The sequence below is a fragment of the Trichosurus vulpecula genome, chromosome 1, assembly GCF_011100635.1.
Source record: "Trichosurus vulpecula isolate mTriVul1 chromosome 1, mTriVul1.pri, whole genome shotgun sequence".
NCBI classification, from domain to species: domain Eukaryota; kingdom Metazoa; phylum Chordata; class Mammalia; order Diprotodontia; family Phalangeridae; genus Trichosurus; species Trichosurus vulpecula.
In genome coordinates this window covers 500,450,226-500,466,448 of record NC_050573.1, presented here as the reverse complement: position 1 = coordinate 500,466,448, position 16,223 = coordinate 500,450,226, and the positions used below count along the sequence as shown (strand labels likewise).

The 16,223-nt window shown below is 39.4% G+C and overlaps 1 protein-coding gene across 1 annotated transcript in view; it reads left to right on the top strand.

Moving 5' to 3' along the window:
- Positions 1–16,223, top strand: part of TOP3A (DNA topoisomerase III alpha) — a 38,809-nt gene that overhangs the window by 12,304 nt on the left and 10,282 nt on the right. The window contains exons 6-13 of the mRNA XM_036740734.1: positions 713–856; positions 1,089–1,259; positions 1,517–1,617; positions 3,859–3,933; positions 6,974–7,056; positions 10,518–10,725; positions 11,971–12,156; positions 15,159–15,288. Coding sequence (XP_036596629.1) covers positions 713–856; positions 1,089–1,259; positions 1,517–1,617; positions 3,859–3,933; positions 6,974–7,056; positions 10,518–10,725; positions 11,971–12,156; positions 15,159–15,288 — 1,098 coding nt within the window. The remainder of the gene's footprint in view (positions 1–712; positions 857–1,088; positions 1,260–1,516; positions 1,618–3,858; positions 3,934–6,973; positions 7,057–10,517; positions 10,726–11,970; positions 12,157–15,158; positions 15,289–16,223) is intronic.

The following is a 16,223-nucleotide window of genomic DNA, read 5'->3' as shown; positions in this document are numbered from 1 at the left end:
AATTCCTCAAGTCTGTTTAATTGGCATATTGCTATCTCTTTCCTACAAAGATACGTGAGGACAAAGGGAGATTGTATCTCAGTAATAAGACTTGCCAGGAGCATCTTGATTAATATCTGACCCCAAAGACAATGTATTTCTCCTTGCAGTCTCCCTTTGTTAGCCAGTTTAATTTAAAAAATTAATACATTTTGTGTTAACACAACAGACACTGCCCCACAAAACCTGGCACACAAAGTATGTTCCCTGAAATCAACTGAACAAAACTGCTTAATAGTATGATTGGCCAATGTTAGCCATTATTTTCTACCTTTGTAATTTTGTTCACAGAAACTTTAATTGTATATTATAGACATTATCTGTTACATTTGAACATTTTTCCTATTAACACAAAATTTGGTTGCCTTTTTATGTTGTCTTTGTTGTAGTAACACATGCAATTTAGAGGAAACAGCTAGCTCATTTTTAATTTTTTTTTGCCTCCATAAAACTGATAAAACTCAGAGCTAACCTAAAAGACAATAATTCTTGATGTGTTGTTCCATCAAACATTAAGTGACATAAAATGACTATTTAAGCAGATTCAGTTGGATATACTTTAAACTCTCAAACTAGTTTTAATTCAGCCTTTTAAGAAAATCTTACTTGTGAGAAGAGGGTTGAATCAGTCTGTGGGATTTGAATCTGTTATCTGTTTTCTTTTCTTCAACAGTGAAACCAAATCTCCGAGTATTTAGAGCCAGATTCTCTGAAATCACTGCAAATGCTGTCAGATCGGCCTGTCAGCACCTGACTGAGCCTGATCAGAGAGTGAGCGATGCTGTGGATGTGAGACAGGAATTAGACCTGAGGATAGGTGAGAAGCCATCCCTTTCTTAACAGAGATTCCTTTTATTTTTCCCAGCTGAAATCTATGGTCACAGGCCAGGAATGTCCCGGTCCTATTTTGTTGTCAGGATTGGGGACATTGAAATATGCCTTTGGTTGAGGAACCAAAAGTAAGCTTAACAAGAAAATGAAATGTGCCACTGACCTAGATCTTAACATTCATTATTTTCTCTTCTTTGTTTTACTCCTTCCCTTTCCAGGTGCTGCCTTCACAAGGTTCCAGACCTTAAGACTTCAGAAAATCTTTCCAGAGGTGCTGGCAGAGCAGCTGATCAGTTATGGTAGCTGTCAGTTCCCAACATTGGGATTTGTAGTAGAAAGGTTCAAAGCCATCCAAGCTTTTGTGCCAGAGAGCTTCCACAAAATTAAAGGTAAAGGGGTAATTTAGGGGTTGGAATGCGCATGATCCAGGTAGAAAAATAGTTTCACCAAATCTTATAAACATCATACACCTACCCTTATTATATTCAGCTGGTTTGGAATGCCGTTTCCCAATGTCAGGAAGCTCTTAGATTTTCTGATACACAGTCCTTTCACTTTCATTTTAATTCAGGTTTGCTTTCTACCCATTTAACTATAACAGTTTTCATTTTTGTCTCTCCCTTTCCTCTCTGTCCTCCTAATGCAGTGACTCATGAGCATGAAGATGGCGTTGTGGACTTCAGCTGGAAAAGACATCGTCTCTTTAACCATACAGCGTGTCTTGTCCTCTATCAGATGTGCATGGAGGTAGGAAATCCTTTTAACATCTCCACGATTCAAGAATAACAACCTGAACGTTTTCATGATTGCTTCCTCTGATTCGGCAGAATCTTTTATACTCTGTTCCTCCTTGATTCTGCTGTATTTCCTCCCAGTCCTGAGCATCAGGGCTCTACTTTTTTTTTTTTTTTAGTTCTGCAAATCAGGAAATCCCTCTGGGGAGGAAGTGAGGAGAGCAGAGGCCTGCTTCTGTCCCCACAAACTCTTTCTTGAGCTGTCAGGCTCTAGATCAGAGCTTTGAGAATGTCAGAATTTGGGAGCAGATTCTAGAAGTCAGAAGTTGCAACTGAAACTGTCCTTCCTGAAGTGGGACAAACTAAAGACTAGCCAGAATGGAGTGGTTCTAGAACCAGAGACAGGATTGTGTAGCTAGAAGAGATCTCAGAGATCACCTGGTTCAGACCTTCTTATTTTACAAAAGAGGAAAGTGAGGCCTACAGAAATGAAATGAATGGTCCGGTCACACAGCTGGTTGGTGGCAGAACTAAGTCTAGGACCAGAACCCACATCTTCAGACTCCAAATCCACCATATAAGGGGGAAATGCTTTTGAAAATTATATAAGCCTTAATTTGATTCCTTGTCAGTCAGTCAACTAGAATTTATAAGTACCTGCTATGTGTCAGCACAGCTCCTTCCTTCTTTCCATTTTCCTTTCCTCTCTTCTTCTCTCCTCCTTCCTCTCCCTCTGTCCACATAGGGTATCATACCTGCAGGTGCTTTGCCCAAAGGAATATAAATTTTGACTACTAGACCCTCACAGATATCTTGGGGTTTACAGGCTAGATTTCTTTCTTAAGGACCATGCCTTAAACCCAAATCACTCTGACCCTCATTGACTGGCCAACACTAGGTCCCAATCCAAGCCTCACTTGGTCATTGTTTGGGCCCTGATGGCTCGGAGTGAGTGTAAATAGCGGCTGTTTCTGTTTTGAGAAACCCTGAGGGTCTGTCCCTCCCATGTTGTTTTGTTCAAGAAACACTTGAACTGTCATTGAATTGAATTAACATTTGTTGTCCCATTTTTACCTTACTGAAATGTTGTGAAGAAAAATAAAATAACTGATGTTTTGAGTTTCTATGTTTTCACCAATGTTGTTTTATTCCCAGGAGTGTTTGTAGGAGTAAAATCAGATGCAAATTAAGTAAACATAATATATAAGTTGAGCTTCATAATTATCTGCACTCTTGGATGGGGTAGTCAGGCTTTTGTTGGTTCCGACCTTGGTTTCGTGGGCTCTTGCTGTTGGCTGCCATCTCCTCTAGTGTATCTGCTCTCAGAAGCTGTGTAGGTTTCAAGCCATCCTTAATTGCCCAGGATCCTAGCACTGGATTTCTGGTGTCACCTCTTCTCAATCCCTGCCCTACCCCAGGGTTGGACCACCTCTATCATAGCACTGACAAGTCTTCCAGCTTCTTTCACAGAGCTGGCTCTGGTAAAAGAGCTGGCTCTTTTTGTACTATTCTGGGCTGGATATAAGTGCTTACCATTAGTTGTCTTTGGATTTCTTGGTCATTATTTTCTCTGGTGTCCTTTTTACATCCTTGCTGGAGTACATGTGGTAGAGTGGGGCTCTTCTTCAGCTTTTTGTGTAGTTCTGGATTGGAAGTCCAGAAATCCTGAGTTTGAGGTATCTAAAGGATATTCTGTTTGAAACGTCTCATAGAGATTCAAGAATGGAGCTCAGGAGAGAGACTAGGTGTAATATGGGATGTCCTCAAAGTCTTGATGCAGTTTTAAGTTTGTCCCCAAAAGTCTTAGTGCAGCTTAAGCTGGTTGGACCTCACCAACCTTAACATTCACGAAGACTTGCACTTGAAAGTTTTTCCTTTTTCTTTGACCTGGAACCCCTGGATTTTGAATATGACATTGCTAGGAGTCTTAACTTTAGTCACCTTTCAGGAGATGAGAGGTAGATATATAGATATTGGTATAAATATATATAATTGGCTAGAGATGATAATTTTTTTTTAAGGATAAGGGGAGACTTGAGCAGATTTGTAGGCAGCAGGGAAGGAACCAGCACCTAGGGGTAGATTAGAGATGGGGGCAGGCAAGTTGGGGGATGATGATGAGGGACAATCTACAAAAAAAGACAAGATGGGATGTGATCAAGGGAGCAGGTTAGAAGGGAGAGGATCCTTATCACCTCTTCATCAGGACACTGTAATAAAAGATTCATTTGCTTTTTTCTTCTTGACTTTTCAGGATCCAGTAGCCACAGTGGTAGAAGTTGGATCTAAGCCGAAGAGCAGATGGAGGCCCCTGCCTTTGGATACTGTGGTATGTGGAGTCTAGGTGGTATTATCTAGCTTTTTAAATGTTAATTTCTGGTTTATTAGGTTACTAAGAAGTGGTATTTCACTGTCTTTATGTAGGGTAGAAATATGATGAAAGTATCACTACTTATGAGAGAGCTAAGTAAATATCATTTTGTGGTGACCAGGATCTTTTAATATGATTCTTCCTTAAATAGTTCTCAAACATTTTTGATCTAGGGTTGAATCCAAAGGATTTCTAATTCAGGGCAAATCACAGTTGATTGAACTCTCCACCTCTGTGTCCCTACACCTAATATTTTTATAAAGATGAATTAAAATAAAACTCGAGACAAATTTGAAAGGAAGAAGAGTCACATAAACATTTAGCCTGAGGAAGTATGTTAAAAGCAGGGTGGTCTTAGTGATGGTAGGGTGTCATGGATTAATTTCATGTATGCACATGAGCCTCAGAACTTTTTAGTGCTAAGTGGAATATCCACCTCTCTCCCTTGTGGCTGGTGAAATCTGAAATAACTGAGTAAACAAAGCTTTGAGCTTGGCTGAGCATATCAGTTTATTGAGCAATGAATGCCAGTTGCATAACAAATTGGGACCAGGCCTCCTTGGCTTGGCACTGGACCCCAAATACAGGGGGAAACAGATTTTTATGCATTAAAAGAAAACAATTAACAAGATATGAACCAGGATACAAGATTATGTAATCTGCTTTCTAGTTGGAGGAAAGATAGGGGCTATCCAAGTTGGGAGGGGGATTATGAACAGGTTTAATTTCCTGAAATCAGAAAGAGATGTTCTGCTCCTCCCCCACAAAGTGTTTGTATTTAATCAAAAGAACAAAGGACAGTAACTTGATTGATCAGTGTGGGGCCAGTTTTCAGATAAGATATGTGTGTTGCTCGAGATGTGTAAGTGTGAGAAAACTCCTTAGTTAGATCCTTATTTAAGGGTGTCCAAGCAGTAGGTAGGTGGTAGCTTCCCAGCCATTCAGGGCTAGTTTCAAACAGTGCAATAAAGTTGTCTCACTAGACTCATAATTGAATAGAAAATGAACTGGGGCAGCTAGGTGGTACAGTGGCTAGAACACTAGCCCTGGAGTCAGGCAAACCTGAGTTCAAATGTAGCCTCAGACACTTACTAGCTATATGACTCTGGGCAAGTCACTTAAACCAGATTGCCTCCCAAAAAGGCAGGTGGGCGGGGGAGGGAGCTGAGCTAGGTCTAGTAGTGAGTCACAAAATAGAGTCAGTTTGGTTCACACAATTCTCTCACCCTTCAACTATATACACAGAGCATGTCACCAAGTCTGTCTCCTAATGTTCTGCTTCTTCAGGTCACCCTCATCCAACCTCCCACCTTCGATTCAAGCAACATTCCCATAACTTCAAAGTTCACATTTATTAGCCATACTGAATTCCACTTCTTCCTCCAACCTCCCTGTATGACTGAAGAAAGGAAAAAAGTCTTGTAACAAATAACCATAGGAAAGCAAAGTCACATGTCCACACTGTCCTTACAAAACTGTATGTCTCGTTCTTCACCTGAGTCCCATTCTAGTTTTCTTAATTGAAATCTGTTGCTGTTCTGTGAACATTCTTTTTTGTTCATGTAGTTCCTGAGTGTGTCTTGGCAAGTCTAAACATTCTTTTTTTTAATTGACATGTCTTGTTTTTCTAATAACTTCATTTCCAAGTGTAGCCCTCTCTCTATCCCTACTCAGCTGTCCCCTATAATAAAAAATAAGAAAGTGAGAGAAAAAAAGTAATTCAGTCAAATTAACCAACACCACAACTGAGTCTGATGGTATATGTGCTATTTGACATCCCATAGGCCTTTGCACCACCCCAAGAAGGTCAAAGACAGACAAAAAGGCACACAAAGTCTAAGCATTCTTAAGTAATTTTCCTGTATGTATATGTGTTTTATCTTCCTGCTAATTCATATAAGACTCTTGTGGACAGTTACCGTAGCTTCTTTCTCCATTGTATCTCCATATAAGTTTTACACCTAGCTTCCTCAGTGCCACTTATTAACAAGTTTGTCTTGGAAATTTTATCAGGAATGGCACATTGGGTTTCAGATCAGGCAGAGTATTGTTGAGAGGTGGTTTATGTCCTTAGTGTGTTGTCTGTTTCCTTCTTTCCCTGTGAAACTTCTATATCTTTGCCTTTCTTTCTGAATTAGAACTTTCCATCTTCCTCTTTCTCATTTTCCCCATTAAACTAGTTGTAAATATAATTTCTTTTTAACAAACATATAACACAAGCTTCAGTTACTACCGCTGCTTCCCTCCTGGCCCCAACTATAGATATTTGTCTAGTCTTGAGGATTTATAGTTTAACTGTCATCAGGAGAGAGTTAACTGTCATTATTGGGAAAGCCTGCATTAATCACGGAGAAAAAAGACATAAGTACTCTTTCCTGGGAGACTTGAGTGAGTAAACTCATTTTTGAGATAGACTGAAGAGTCATTTCCTGAGATAACAGAGATTAACTGTTATCTCGTGTACCAGATAACTGTGGGAAAAAATATACTAAAAAGAATTCTGGGGAGAATTTGCCTGCTACATCGAGAGAACTGAATGGTACAGGTTAACCTTCCAGTTTCTGTGAAGAAGTCAGTAGTTGCAATTGATGCTTATAAGTAACTCTGGATGTGATCTTTCTCCTCATAGCTGATACATTGTTTTAATTATAAATATGCTTTTCTGTTAATTTGTGATACTGTTAATAAATTCTATGACCAATAAAGTTGTTGTCTAAAACAATAATGTTTGTAATGCTGCATATCCATGTCAAAAAATTTTAATAGGTTCTTTCAACTTGCAGATGGCATACATAGTCTCAGGTTCTTGTCCTTCTAACTTGTTTTGTACTTTCTTGAAACCAGTATTGTTTCTATTTCTCCATGTTTACAAGTGTAAGAGGGTGATAAATGCAGTGATGTTCATTAAACAGACTATCTTTGAAGGGTGAATTTTCTAGCTATTTTACTCTTGATTCATGTATTGATTCCTAATGTGAAATTTTTATCCATGTAACAGGAACTCGAGAAATTGGCTTCTCGAAAGTTGAAGATAAATGCCAAAGAAACCATGAAAATTGCTGAAAAGCTCTATACTCAGGGGTAGGTATTATCGATTAAAGAGATAATGTTTAATGTACCTCTACAAGAACTATATATTTAAGAAGCAAATCTTATGGTAAAGCACTAAAGGACCATCTGGTTTTCACAGCAACTCTCATGTAGAACTGAAAACATAGCTTTTGTTATTTACCTTTTCCAGTCACTTTACATACACTACTGTACATAAATGGTGTTATTTGCCAATTAAAAAATATTACTACAAGAACCCGAGGGGGCAAATATATATTTTATCTTATTCGGGCGTAGCTATAGAATCATAGAATTTCAGAACCTAAAGCATACTTAATGCCTTTTCGTAGGCTGTCCCCCATGTATCCCTGAAGTGTTCTTCATCCTCCCCTCCACGTCCTGGAATCTCTGCCTCCCTTAAAGACTCAGCCAAAGTGGCTCCCTTTATACGTTGCCCTTCTTGGTCTCTCTGGGTGTTGGTTGTCTCACTCACCCCTACTCCCAAGATTACTTTGTATATGTTTTGTATGTGTTGATTCTTCCTCCTTCCTGTAGAATATAAGCTCCTTTACGGTAGAGACTGGTTTGTCCTTGTCTTTGTCCCAGTGCCTAGGACAATTTGTGGTGTATTTATATCAAGGTGTCCTTGATACCTGCTTGTTGAATTGGATTGTTAAGAGATTTTTTTTTAATTAAGATTTTTTATTTTTAGTTTACAACACTTAGTTTCACATGATTTTGGGTTCCAGATTTTCTCCCTGCCCCCCACCCCTCCCCAAGACAGCATGGCATCCAATATATCTTCTATATATAACTTCGCATTAAACTTATTTACACAAGTTGTAAAGAAAAATTATGACCAAGGGAATGAATCATGAGAAAGAAGAAACAAAACAAAAAAAAAACCAAAAGAGAAAAAGAGGAGAGTGAATAGTTTGCCTCAGTCTACACTCAGACTCCATAGTTCTTTCTCTGGATGTAGATGTTAAGAGATATTTCTTCACCTGAAAAATGAGGCAGTTGAAGGATTCAGTGGTGGAATGGAAATCCTTGGACTAGGAGCCTGGGTTCAAGTCGAGCAAGACGCCTGGGCAGCTGGCTGACCTCTCCTTTAAAATGGAGCAGGTGGACTAGATGAGGAGTTCTTAACCTGGGTCTCTGACTTTGTTTTCTGATAAAAAAAACAACAGCATTATTCTTTGAAGGGATCTTTAAGTTTCGCCAGATTGCCAGTGCAGAGTTACATGATAAAAATTTCACATTAGGAACCAATGCATGAATCAAGCGTAAAACAACTAGAAAATTCACCCTTCAAAGATAGTCTGTTTAATCAACATCACTGTACACAAAAAGATAAGAACCTTTGGACTAGATCATTTCGAAGGCTCTTCCAGCTCTCCAGTGTTAAATCATAGAGAGGTTAAGTGAGTTGTCCAAAATCACAGTTGGTATCCAGGCTGAAAATGTGAGCCAATGATTCTCACTTGCTATATTTGTGTTTCCTGCTGTCACCTAAATTTCTAAGCTGTCCTTTACTTATTTGAATAAGATGACTAGATGAAATACCTACTGCTTTTTACCACATTAGGAAACTATATCCCAGAATCTATGAGGTTTTAGGTCTACCTGGATATCCTACTGACATTAAATTTGTCCAATGTTAATTTATCTTTTCCTCAAAAATATGTTCCTCCATTGTACTTGCTTCTTTCTGCCATTGGCACTACCATTACTCCCCTTCTATATCCACTCAGCTGCAAATCCTATCACTTCTACATCCACAATATCTATCATATTCATTTCTTTCTTTCTGTTTGCATTGCCACCCACTTCATTGGGTTCTTATTACCTGAATTGGTGTTACAGACTTCTGAGACTTCCTTCTAGTTCTACTCTCTCTCCTCTCTAATCCATTCTTCATAAGGATGCCAGATTATTCTTTCTTATGCCTGTATCTGATTGTCAGGTCCTCTGCTTAAAACCCTTCACTTGTTTTTGTCTTTTTTCCAGTCCAGATCTATCATTTCATCAGTTGTAGGGACCTTCCCAGTGAGGGTGCTCCCTCTGCCAGTGTGAATCAGTAACTGTTGTCCAGATCTTTAATCTTAGAGGCTTGCTTGGGGCAGTGCTGGAAAATTGAGAGGTTAAATGACTCGCTTAGGGTTACTTTGTTGGTAGGTGCCAAAGGCAGGATTTGAACTTACGTGGTTTTTTTTTAAATAGTATTTTACTTTTTCCAGCACTTGTAAAGACAATTTTCAACATTCATTTTTTGAAAGATTTTGAGTTTCAGATTTTTCTCCCTCTCTCCCCACATCCCCAAGATGGCAAACGATCTGATATATGTTATACATGTAGAATCATGTAAAACATTTCTACATTAGCCATGTTGTGAAAGCAGAAACAGAACACAGGGAAAAAACACAAACACACACAAAATGAAAATAGTATTATTTGATCTGCATCCAGACTCCATGGTTCTTTCTCTGGATATGGATAGCATTTTCCATCATGAGTCTTTTGGAATTGTCTTGGATCATTGTGTTGCTGAGAAGAGCTAAGGCAGTCATAGTTGATCATCACACAGTGTTGCTGATATCATGTACAGTGTTTTTCTGTTTCTGCTCATTTCACTTCGAGCCAGTTCTCACAAATCTTTACAGGTTTTTCTGAAATCTGACTGTTCATCATTTCTTATTGCACAGTAGTATTCCATTACATTCATATGCTAAGCTTGTTCAGCCATTCTCCAATTGATGGACATCCCCTCAATTTCTAGTATTTGGCCACCATTTTGCCTAGAATGCCTTTCCTCACCTATTGAAATCCTAACTATACTTCTCGGCCCATTCCAAATGCCAGCTCCTTCATGAAGACTTTCTTGATCTCTCCCCATTCTAATACTGGGTAGCAGTGATTTTTTTTTTCTCCCTTGGACTTCATAGACCATTTTGTATCTTTTGTAGACTACATTCCTCCCTAAGATTGTAAGATTTATGAAGGAAGGGACTTTTAATTTATAAATCTTTGTATGTCTGTCACTGAAGTTTTACTCCAGTGCCTCATCATGAGATGGAGGTGACCCTGGCTTTTTCAAAGGCTGTGAGTGCCATTGGAGCACAAACTTTAGCAGGTCCTACTAAGGTGGAAAGGTATAAAACATATATCTATTTGTTGTCCAAAGATTATTCTGGCTCAATTTGGAGAGGCTTATCATCATATTGGTTGCAGAATGATTAATTTTTTTAGCCTGAGCAGCTTTTAAACAATGGGACTGTGGTCCTCATCATTGGATACATACTCTGATAAAATCACAGCTCTTTAAAGTATTATGGTATCATTTAGTGCCTCCTTAGCAAACATTTCATCAATATTTGTTAGTTCCACTAACTTTATCACCTGAACCCCAGTTCTGTCATTGTTAGCTTTTGCAAATGCCAATTGAAGTAGTTCAGAATTGTTTGTAAATATCTGTCTGCCTTTCTTTTAAGGTATATCAGCTATCCCCGAACTGAGACAAATATTTTCCCCAAAGACTTAAACCTGACAACTTTGGTACAGCAGCAGATACATGACCAACAATGGGGAGCCTTTGCCCAGAGAATTCTAGACAGGGGTGGCCCTACCCCTCGTAATGGGAAAAAGTCTGATCAAGCTCATCCTCCCATTCACCCCACCAAATACACTTGTGACCTGCAGGTAGGTCTGGACAAGTCCTATTAGTCACATGCTAAGTCAATTTTGCTTCCTGAACCATCTAGAATATCCCAATGTGGCAAGCAGGAATTTATTGTGTGTTAAATAATTGCGTTAACATTTTCTCTGTGGGTCCTTCTTCAACTTTGAAATAACTTTTTTAAACAGGAAGAAAGAATTGAAGGCCATAATTGTCCATATTGCCAGCTGCATCAAATCAGTTTTTTCTGCCAATCCTAGCACAGTGCAGGACTCATTGTAAGCACTTAAAAAAGTGCTCGGCCACTTAACTGGGCTCACTTATCCCACCTTTCCAGCCTTACTTCCTGTTATACTTGAAGATATATCATCTGGTCTCCCTTTTGTCCACAAGCTTGTACCCACCCCACCCCCCATCCCTCTGCTTTCTGCTGAAATGCCTTCATTCTTTCCCTTTGCCTGTTCAAGTTCTACCCATCCCTTAAGACCCAGCTCACATCTCATCCTCTTCCTACAAAGCCTTTTCTGACTACTTCCAGCCCAGGCAGAGCTCTCCTTTCTCTGAACTGTTGTACTTATAGTCAGTACCATATAGTTAAAAATTGTAAGTGTATAGTCAGTACCATATCGACCATGGCACTTATTGTGTGTATATGTAGTTAGTATCATACAGCTAATGTACATGTAACCAGCACCATATACTTAATTTATCATTTCATGTGTGCTAGCTAGTTTGTATGTTCTGCAGCTCTCTCCATGGTCTACCGTACTGTTGATTTCATGGATGCTTGGTAGATAATTTGTAAAGGGATTAATTGATAATGCGGAGTAAACAATGTTAGCTCAGTCATTTTTGTGAAATGAAAACCTTTTTCAAGTCCAATTGTGTTTTATTTCTTTTAACAAGTGAGATATGTGTATGTATGTATTACGACTGTTAGTAAAATGAACTGAACTACATCTTGTTTTCCTTTTTAAATTAATCCCTGAAAGCATAGACAAAATAAGACTACTTCCCATAATTATTATTTTAGGTTGATTTACTCACTTTTTATTCTCATGACTCTCTTGTCTTGATCAGTGTCATTCTAACATAATCAAAAAATTTAGACATCTGGGAATTCCATTTTTTTTTCCACATTTGTGTACAGTGTTAGAGGGAATGTGGTATCAAATGCTTTCAGAATTTTTAATTGAAAAGTGGAGAAGGAATGAATTTTAATTGACAACCCCCCCCCCCAGTTTTTTAAACTTTTTTTTCCTCATTAGGGGAATGAACAACGACTGTATGAGTTTATTGTTCGCCATTTCCTAGCCTGTTGCTCTGAGGATGCCCAAGGACAAGAAACGACTGTAGAGATTGATATTGCTCAAGAGCGCTTCGTTGCTCATGGTCTCATGATTCTGGCCAGAAACTATCTGGATGTTTATATATATGATAAATGGAGTGACAAGGTGGGTTCGAATAATACAGACATTCATTAACTCTATTTTTTATATATCAGGTTTACATTTTTGATTGTGTTTTAGGGGAAGTTAGCCCTAGGCAAAGGCCAGGTTGTTTTTTTTTTATTTTTTAAAAAGAAACTATTAATGTACAAATAAAATGGGTAATGAACATGTCCTCAAAAAAAAAGAAACTAAACAAAACATGAATTCACTCTCCCCTTCCCTGCAGAGACAAAACTCAATCAAAATGCAACTCAACAATAATAACACTTTAAAATTTTTAGACCATATTCTTCACAGCCCTAAATAGTAGATAATATAAGTATTATACATTTGCTGCTCCGGCGAGTAAAATGAGTCGCTCTAATTCACTTAGTTAAGAAATATCAGAATTGGGACCTGACTACCGGACTTCAAATTCTAAATTTGGTGCCTTTGATTACACCATCCTGTCTACAGATCCTTTTACCAGTCTTCGTTAAAGCATATACTCACATTTTTACATAATTGTGATCCATGTGTACATACCATTTTATATCCTAATTTTTTCCTACTTACTATTTTAAATACTTGTATAAGCCCTTCTATTGATATTGGTTCTTGGAAAACATGATGTTAGGCAAAACAATGTCTCAGGGAATAGTTTCATAGGAAAAATTAATATTATAAATGGGGGATTAGCCAAATAACATAGCAAAGCTGTGGTGTATTGACAGTTTTACTTCAAAGTCAGGTTGCTTGGCACAGCCTTCTTTAGAGTATGCCTCTAATCTTTTCTATGTGTCAGCATTTTTCACGTGCTGGTTTTCAGTAACTTAGTATTACTCCATCACTTTAATATAGCAGTTTGTTTGTTGATTTTCCAGTTGTTTGTCATTCAGGCTGGATCTAGAGTTTACATTTCCATAAATAGCATTGTTCTGAACATCTTTGTACAAATTACTCTTTTATCTCTTGTGTTATTTCCTGGGGGTGGGGGTGAGGTGTTCACCAAAGTGGAATAACCTGGGCAGAGATATTGAACAGTTTTATAGGTCTTAATACATGTTACTAGAGTTCTCTCTGGTGATGCTAAGCCCTCTTACAGTTTACCAGCATTGTACTGATGAGTCTGTGTTGCTGCTGCTCCCTCCACCTCAGGCTCTCTTCACATCTGAACACCTCCTCCTCACTTCCACCTCAACCACACACGGGGACAGTCATACCCCTTCACTTCACCATCACCCACAAACATTTCACTTCTAATTAATCAGCAAACATTTATTAAGTGCCTACTATGTGCCACACGTTGTACTAAAGACTGGAAAACATTTCTCTCAGGGAGATTCTATGACCAATAATTTAAAAATTCTTCTGTCTGACTATAACCTCCCATCTTCCCATATGTCTCACTCTTCTTCACCTGATTTTTTCTCTTCACTATGACTTCTACCTCTTCTACGTGGTTCTCCTATGTCATTCTTCTTTCCTCTTCCTAAACTTGACTCAGGTAACTTTTCACCATTACAGTTTTCTCCTCTTAGATCCATTGCCCTGTTGTGCAGTTGCCTCATACTCCTCACCAAGCCTTAACCCTAGATTACCCTTACCATCTGTCTCCTTAGCTCCTACTTCTATGAAAGCTGGATAGTGGTTATGGAAATAGCAAAGGTTTGTAGTGGGGACACCACACATTGTTTCTACTCCCAGCAAGGGTCTTGATGCAGCAGGCAGCCTTTTTACTCTTTCCTAACTGATTCTCTATCACTCTCCAGTGTAGCTGATACATACATTCCCCTCTCCAGGTCTTTTACAGCACCTGCTGCCCTCACCCTCTTAGCAAAGGTCTTTGCTTCACAATTTACTGAGAAGATACAAAGCATTCTTTCCATGAGCTCCCTTCCTTTCCCCTACATTTCAGAATGCCTTGACATCATCCATCCCCCCTTTTCCTCTCCTCCTACAGTCTCTCATGTGAAGGAGGACTTTCTCGACAAGTCCACCTCCTTTACTTGTACTCTTGATCCCGTCCCCTCCTGTCTCTTCAGCCAGGTTGCCCCAGGAGTCAGCCTCCTCACCACAGCCTTTTCTTGTCTGTTGGCCTCCTCGCTGCCTGTAAACACATCCCTCTCTCCTCCATCCATTTAAAAAAAACCATCCCTTGCTTATTCCGTCCTCTCAAGATACGGTCCTCTACTTTGCCGTTTCACAGCCAGACTCCTAGAAGAAGCTGTCTACTCTTTCACTTCTCTAACCCCTTGCAATCAGGCTTATTATGCAACTGTTGAAACCGCTCTTTCCCAAGTTACCAGTGATTTATTAGTTGCTAAACCCAATGTCTTCTTTCAGTCCTCATACTTCTTAACCTCTGAAGGAATCAACATTGTCGGCTCTTCTCTCCACTCTGAATTTTCATGACACTGCTCTCTCGGTTCTCCTTTACCTGTCTGATTTTCCTTTTTTAGTGTGCTTCGCTGGATCACCATCTACATACTCCACTGTAACATGGCTAATATAAGGGTCTCTGTCCTGGGCCAGAGGGGGATCATATGTTTGGCTGTGGTGGAATATTTCCTTTGTTGGCATGCACTCTTGTTATACTTTCACTCGGTGACCTCATCAGCTCCCATGATTTCAGTTATCATCTCTGTGCAGATGACTCTCTGACCTGTGTGTCCAGCCCTGGTCTGTCTCTGAGCTATAGTCTCATGTCACCAGCTACTGCCTATGGGGCATTTCCCACTGGAGTTCCTGCAGGTATCTCTTCTCAAGCCCTGTGAAGACTCTTTTGTGCATGATGTTCCCCAGTACTGATTGGCCTGACTCGTCATGAACCCCACTGATCCCTAGGGTTGTGGCACAGGGCAGGGCCAGACACTTAGGGACTTACTTTGATTTTGAAATTGCATTTTATATTAACATAAGTTATATTTTATATTAACCAATTGTGTGTGTGTGTGTGTGTGTGTGTGTGTGCATAACATATATTAACTAAAGGAGTATTTGACTAGAGATTGTTGCTTTTTCAGGTCATTCCCATCTATGAGAAAGGCTCCTCCTTCCAGCCAACCACAATAGAAATGGTGGATGGTGAGACCAGCCCACCCCAACTCCTCACAGAAGCAGATCTCATCGCCCTCATGGAGAAACATGGCATTGGTCAGGAATCCTTTCGTTGTCATGTCAGGGAACTCTAGTACTAGTGGGCGTTACCTTCAGGGTGATCAGATGTTTGCCTACAGTGGAATATTTCCTTTGTTGGCATTTCATAAAAAGCGTGGAATCAGAAACCTTTCAAAATGAAAGGATTGTAAAGCTCGTCTAGATTGATGCCCTTTCATTACAGATAAGGAAACGAGGCCCAGCATGGTTAAATGACTTTTCCCATTATTTGTGTAGCAACTGGAGGCAATTCCAACTGAGCTCCACAAATTAGAAATTTTAATAAGAGCTTCACTGTTGTGATAACTGTAATATTTATATTGTTTGATGTATAATGATAGGACTCTAACACGCAGTCACTTTGGCTAAGCAGTCTCAGTGCCTGTAAAGCACTTAGGCAATGGCAGACAGGTTTGTATTTTTCCCCTGTTAGGACTTGTATTAACCCTGTGTCAAGCAGTTAATGCTTGCAGCTTCTGAATGGCTGAAACTTGACACCAACCACAGTGGCCTGAGTCATTCCTTTCCTGCTGCCTCAGATAACCGACTCAAACCATCTCTCAATTTTTGGTCCACAAAGAAACTCCCCCTACCCAAGCACCCTGAGAACTTCTCACCATATCTGGGTCTGATTGGGAATGCCCCCGCCATGTCTGGCCCTCCCTCTTCTCCACCAAGCTTGTTTTTAGCGCAGATAACTTCCTACTTGAACCCCAGCTTTGAGTGTGTTCTGTCTGTGACACAAGTCTTTCTCACGCTGGGTGAGTTTCTTGTATCCATGGGGATGAACCTGTCTGTTTATATTGCTATATAATATGTGTTTGTGTGTATGTTGGGGTTGGTTTTGGTTTTGTTTTGTTTTGTTTTTTGCCTTCCTGCTACACTGTAAAAATAAAGCTCTTGTTTGTCCTAGCTTCCCAATACCAATTTCC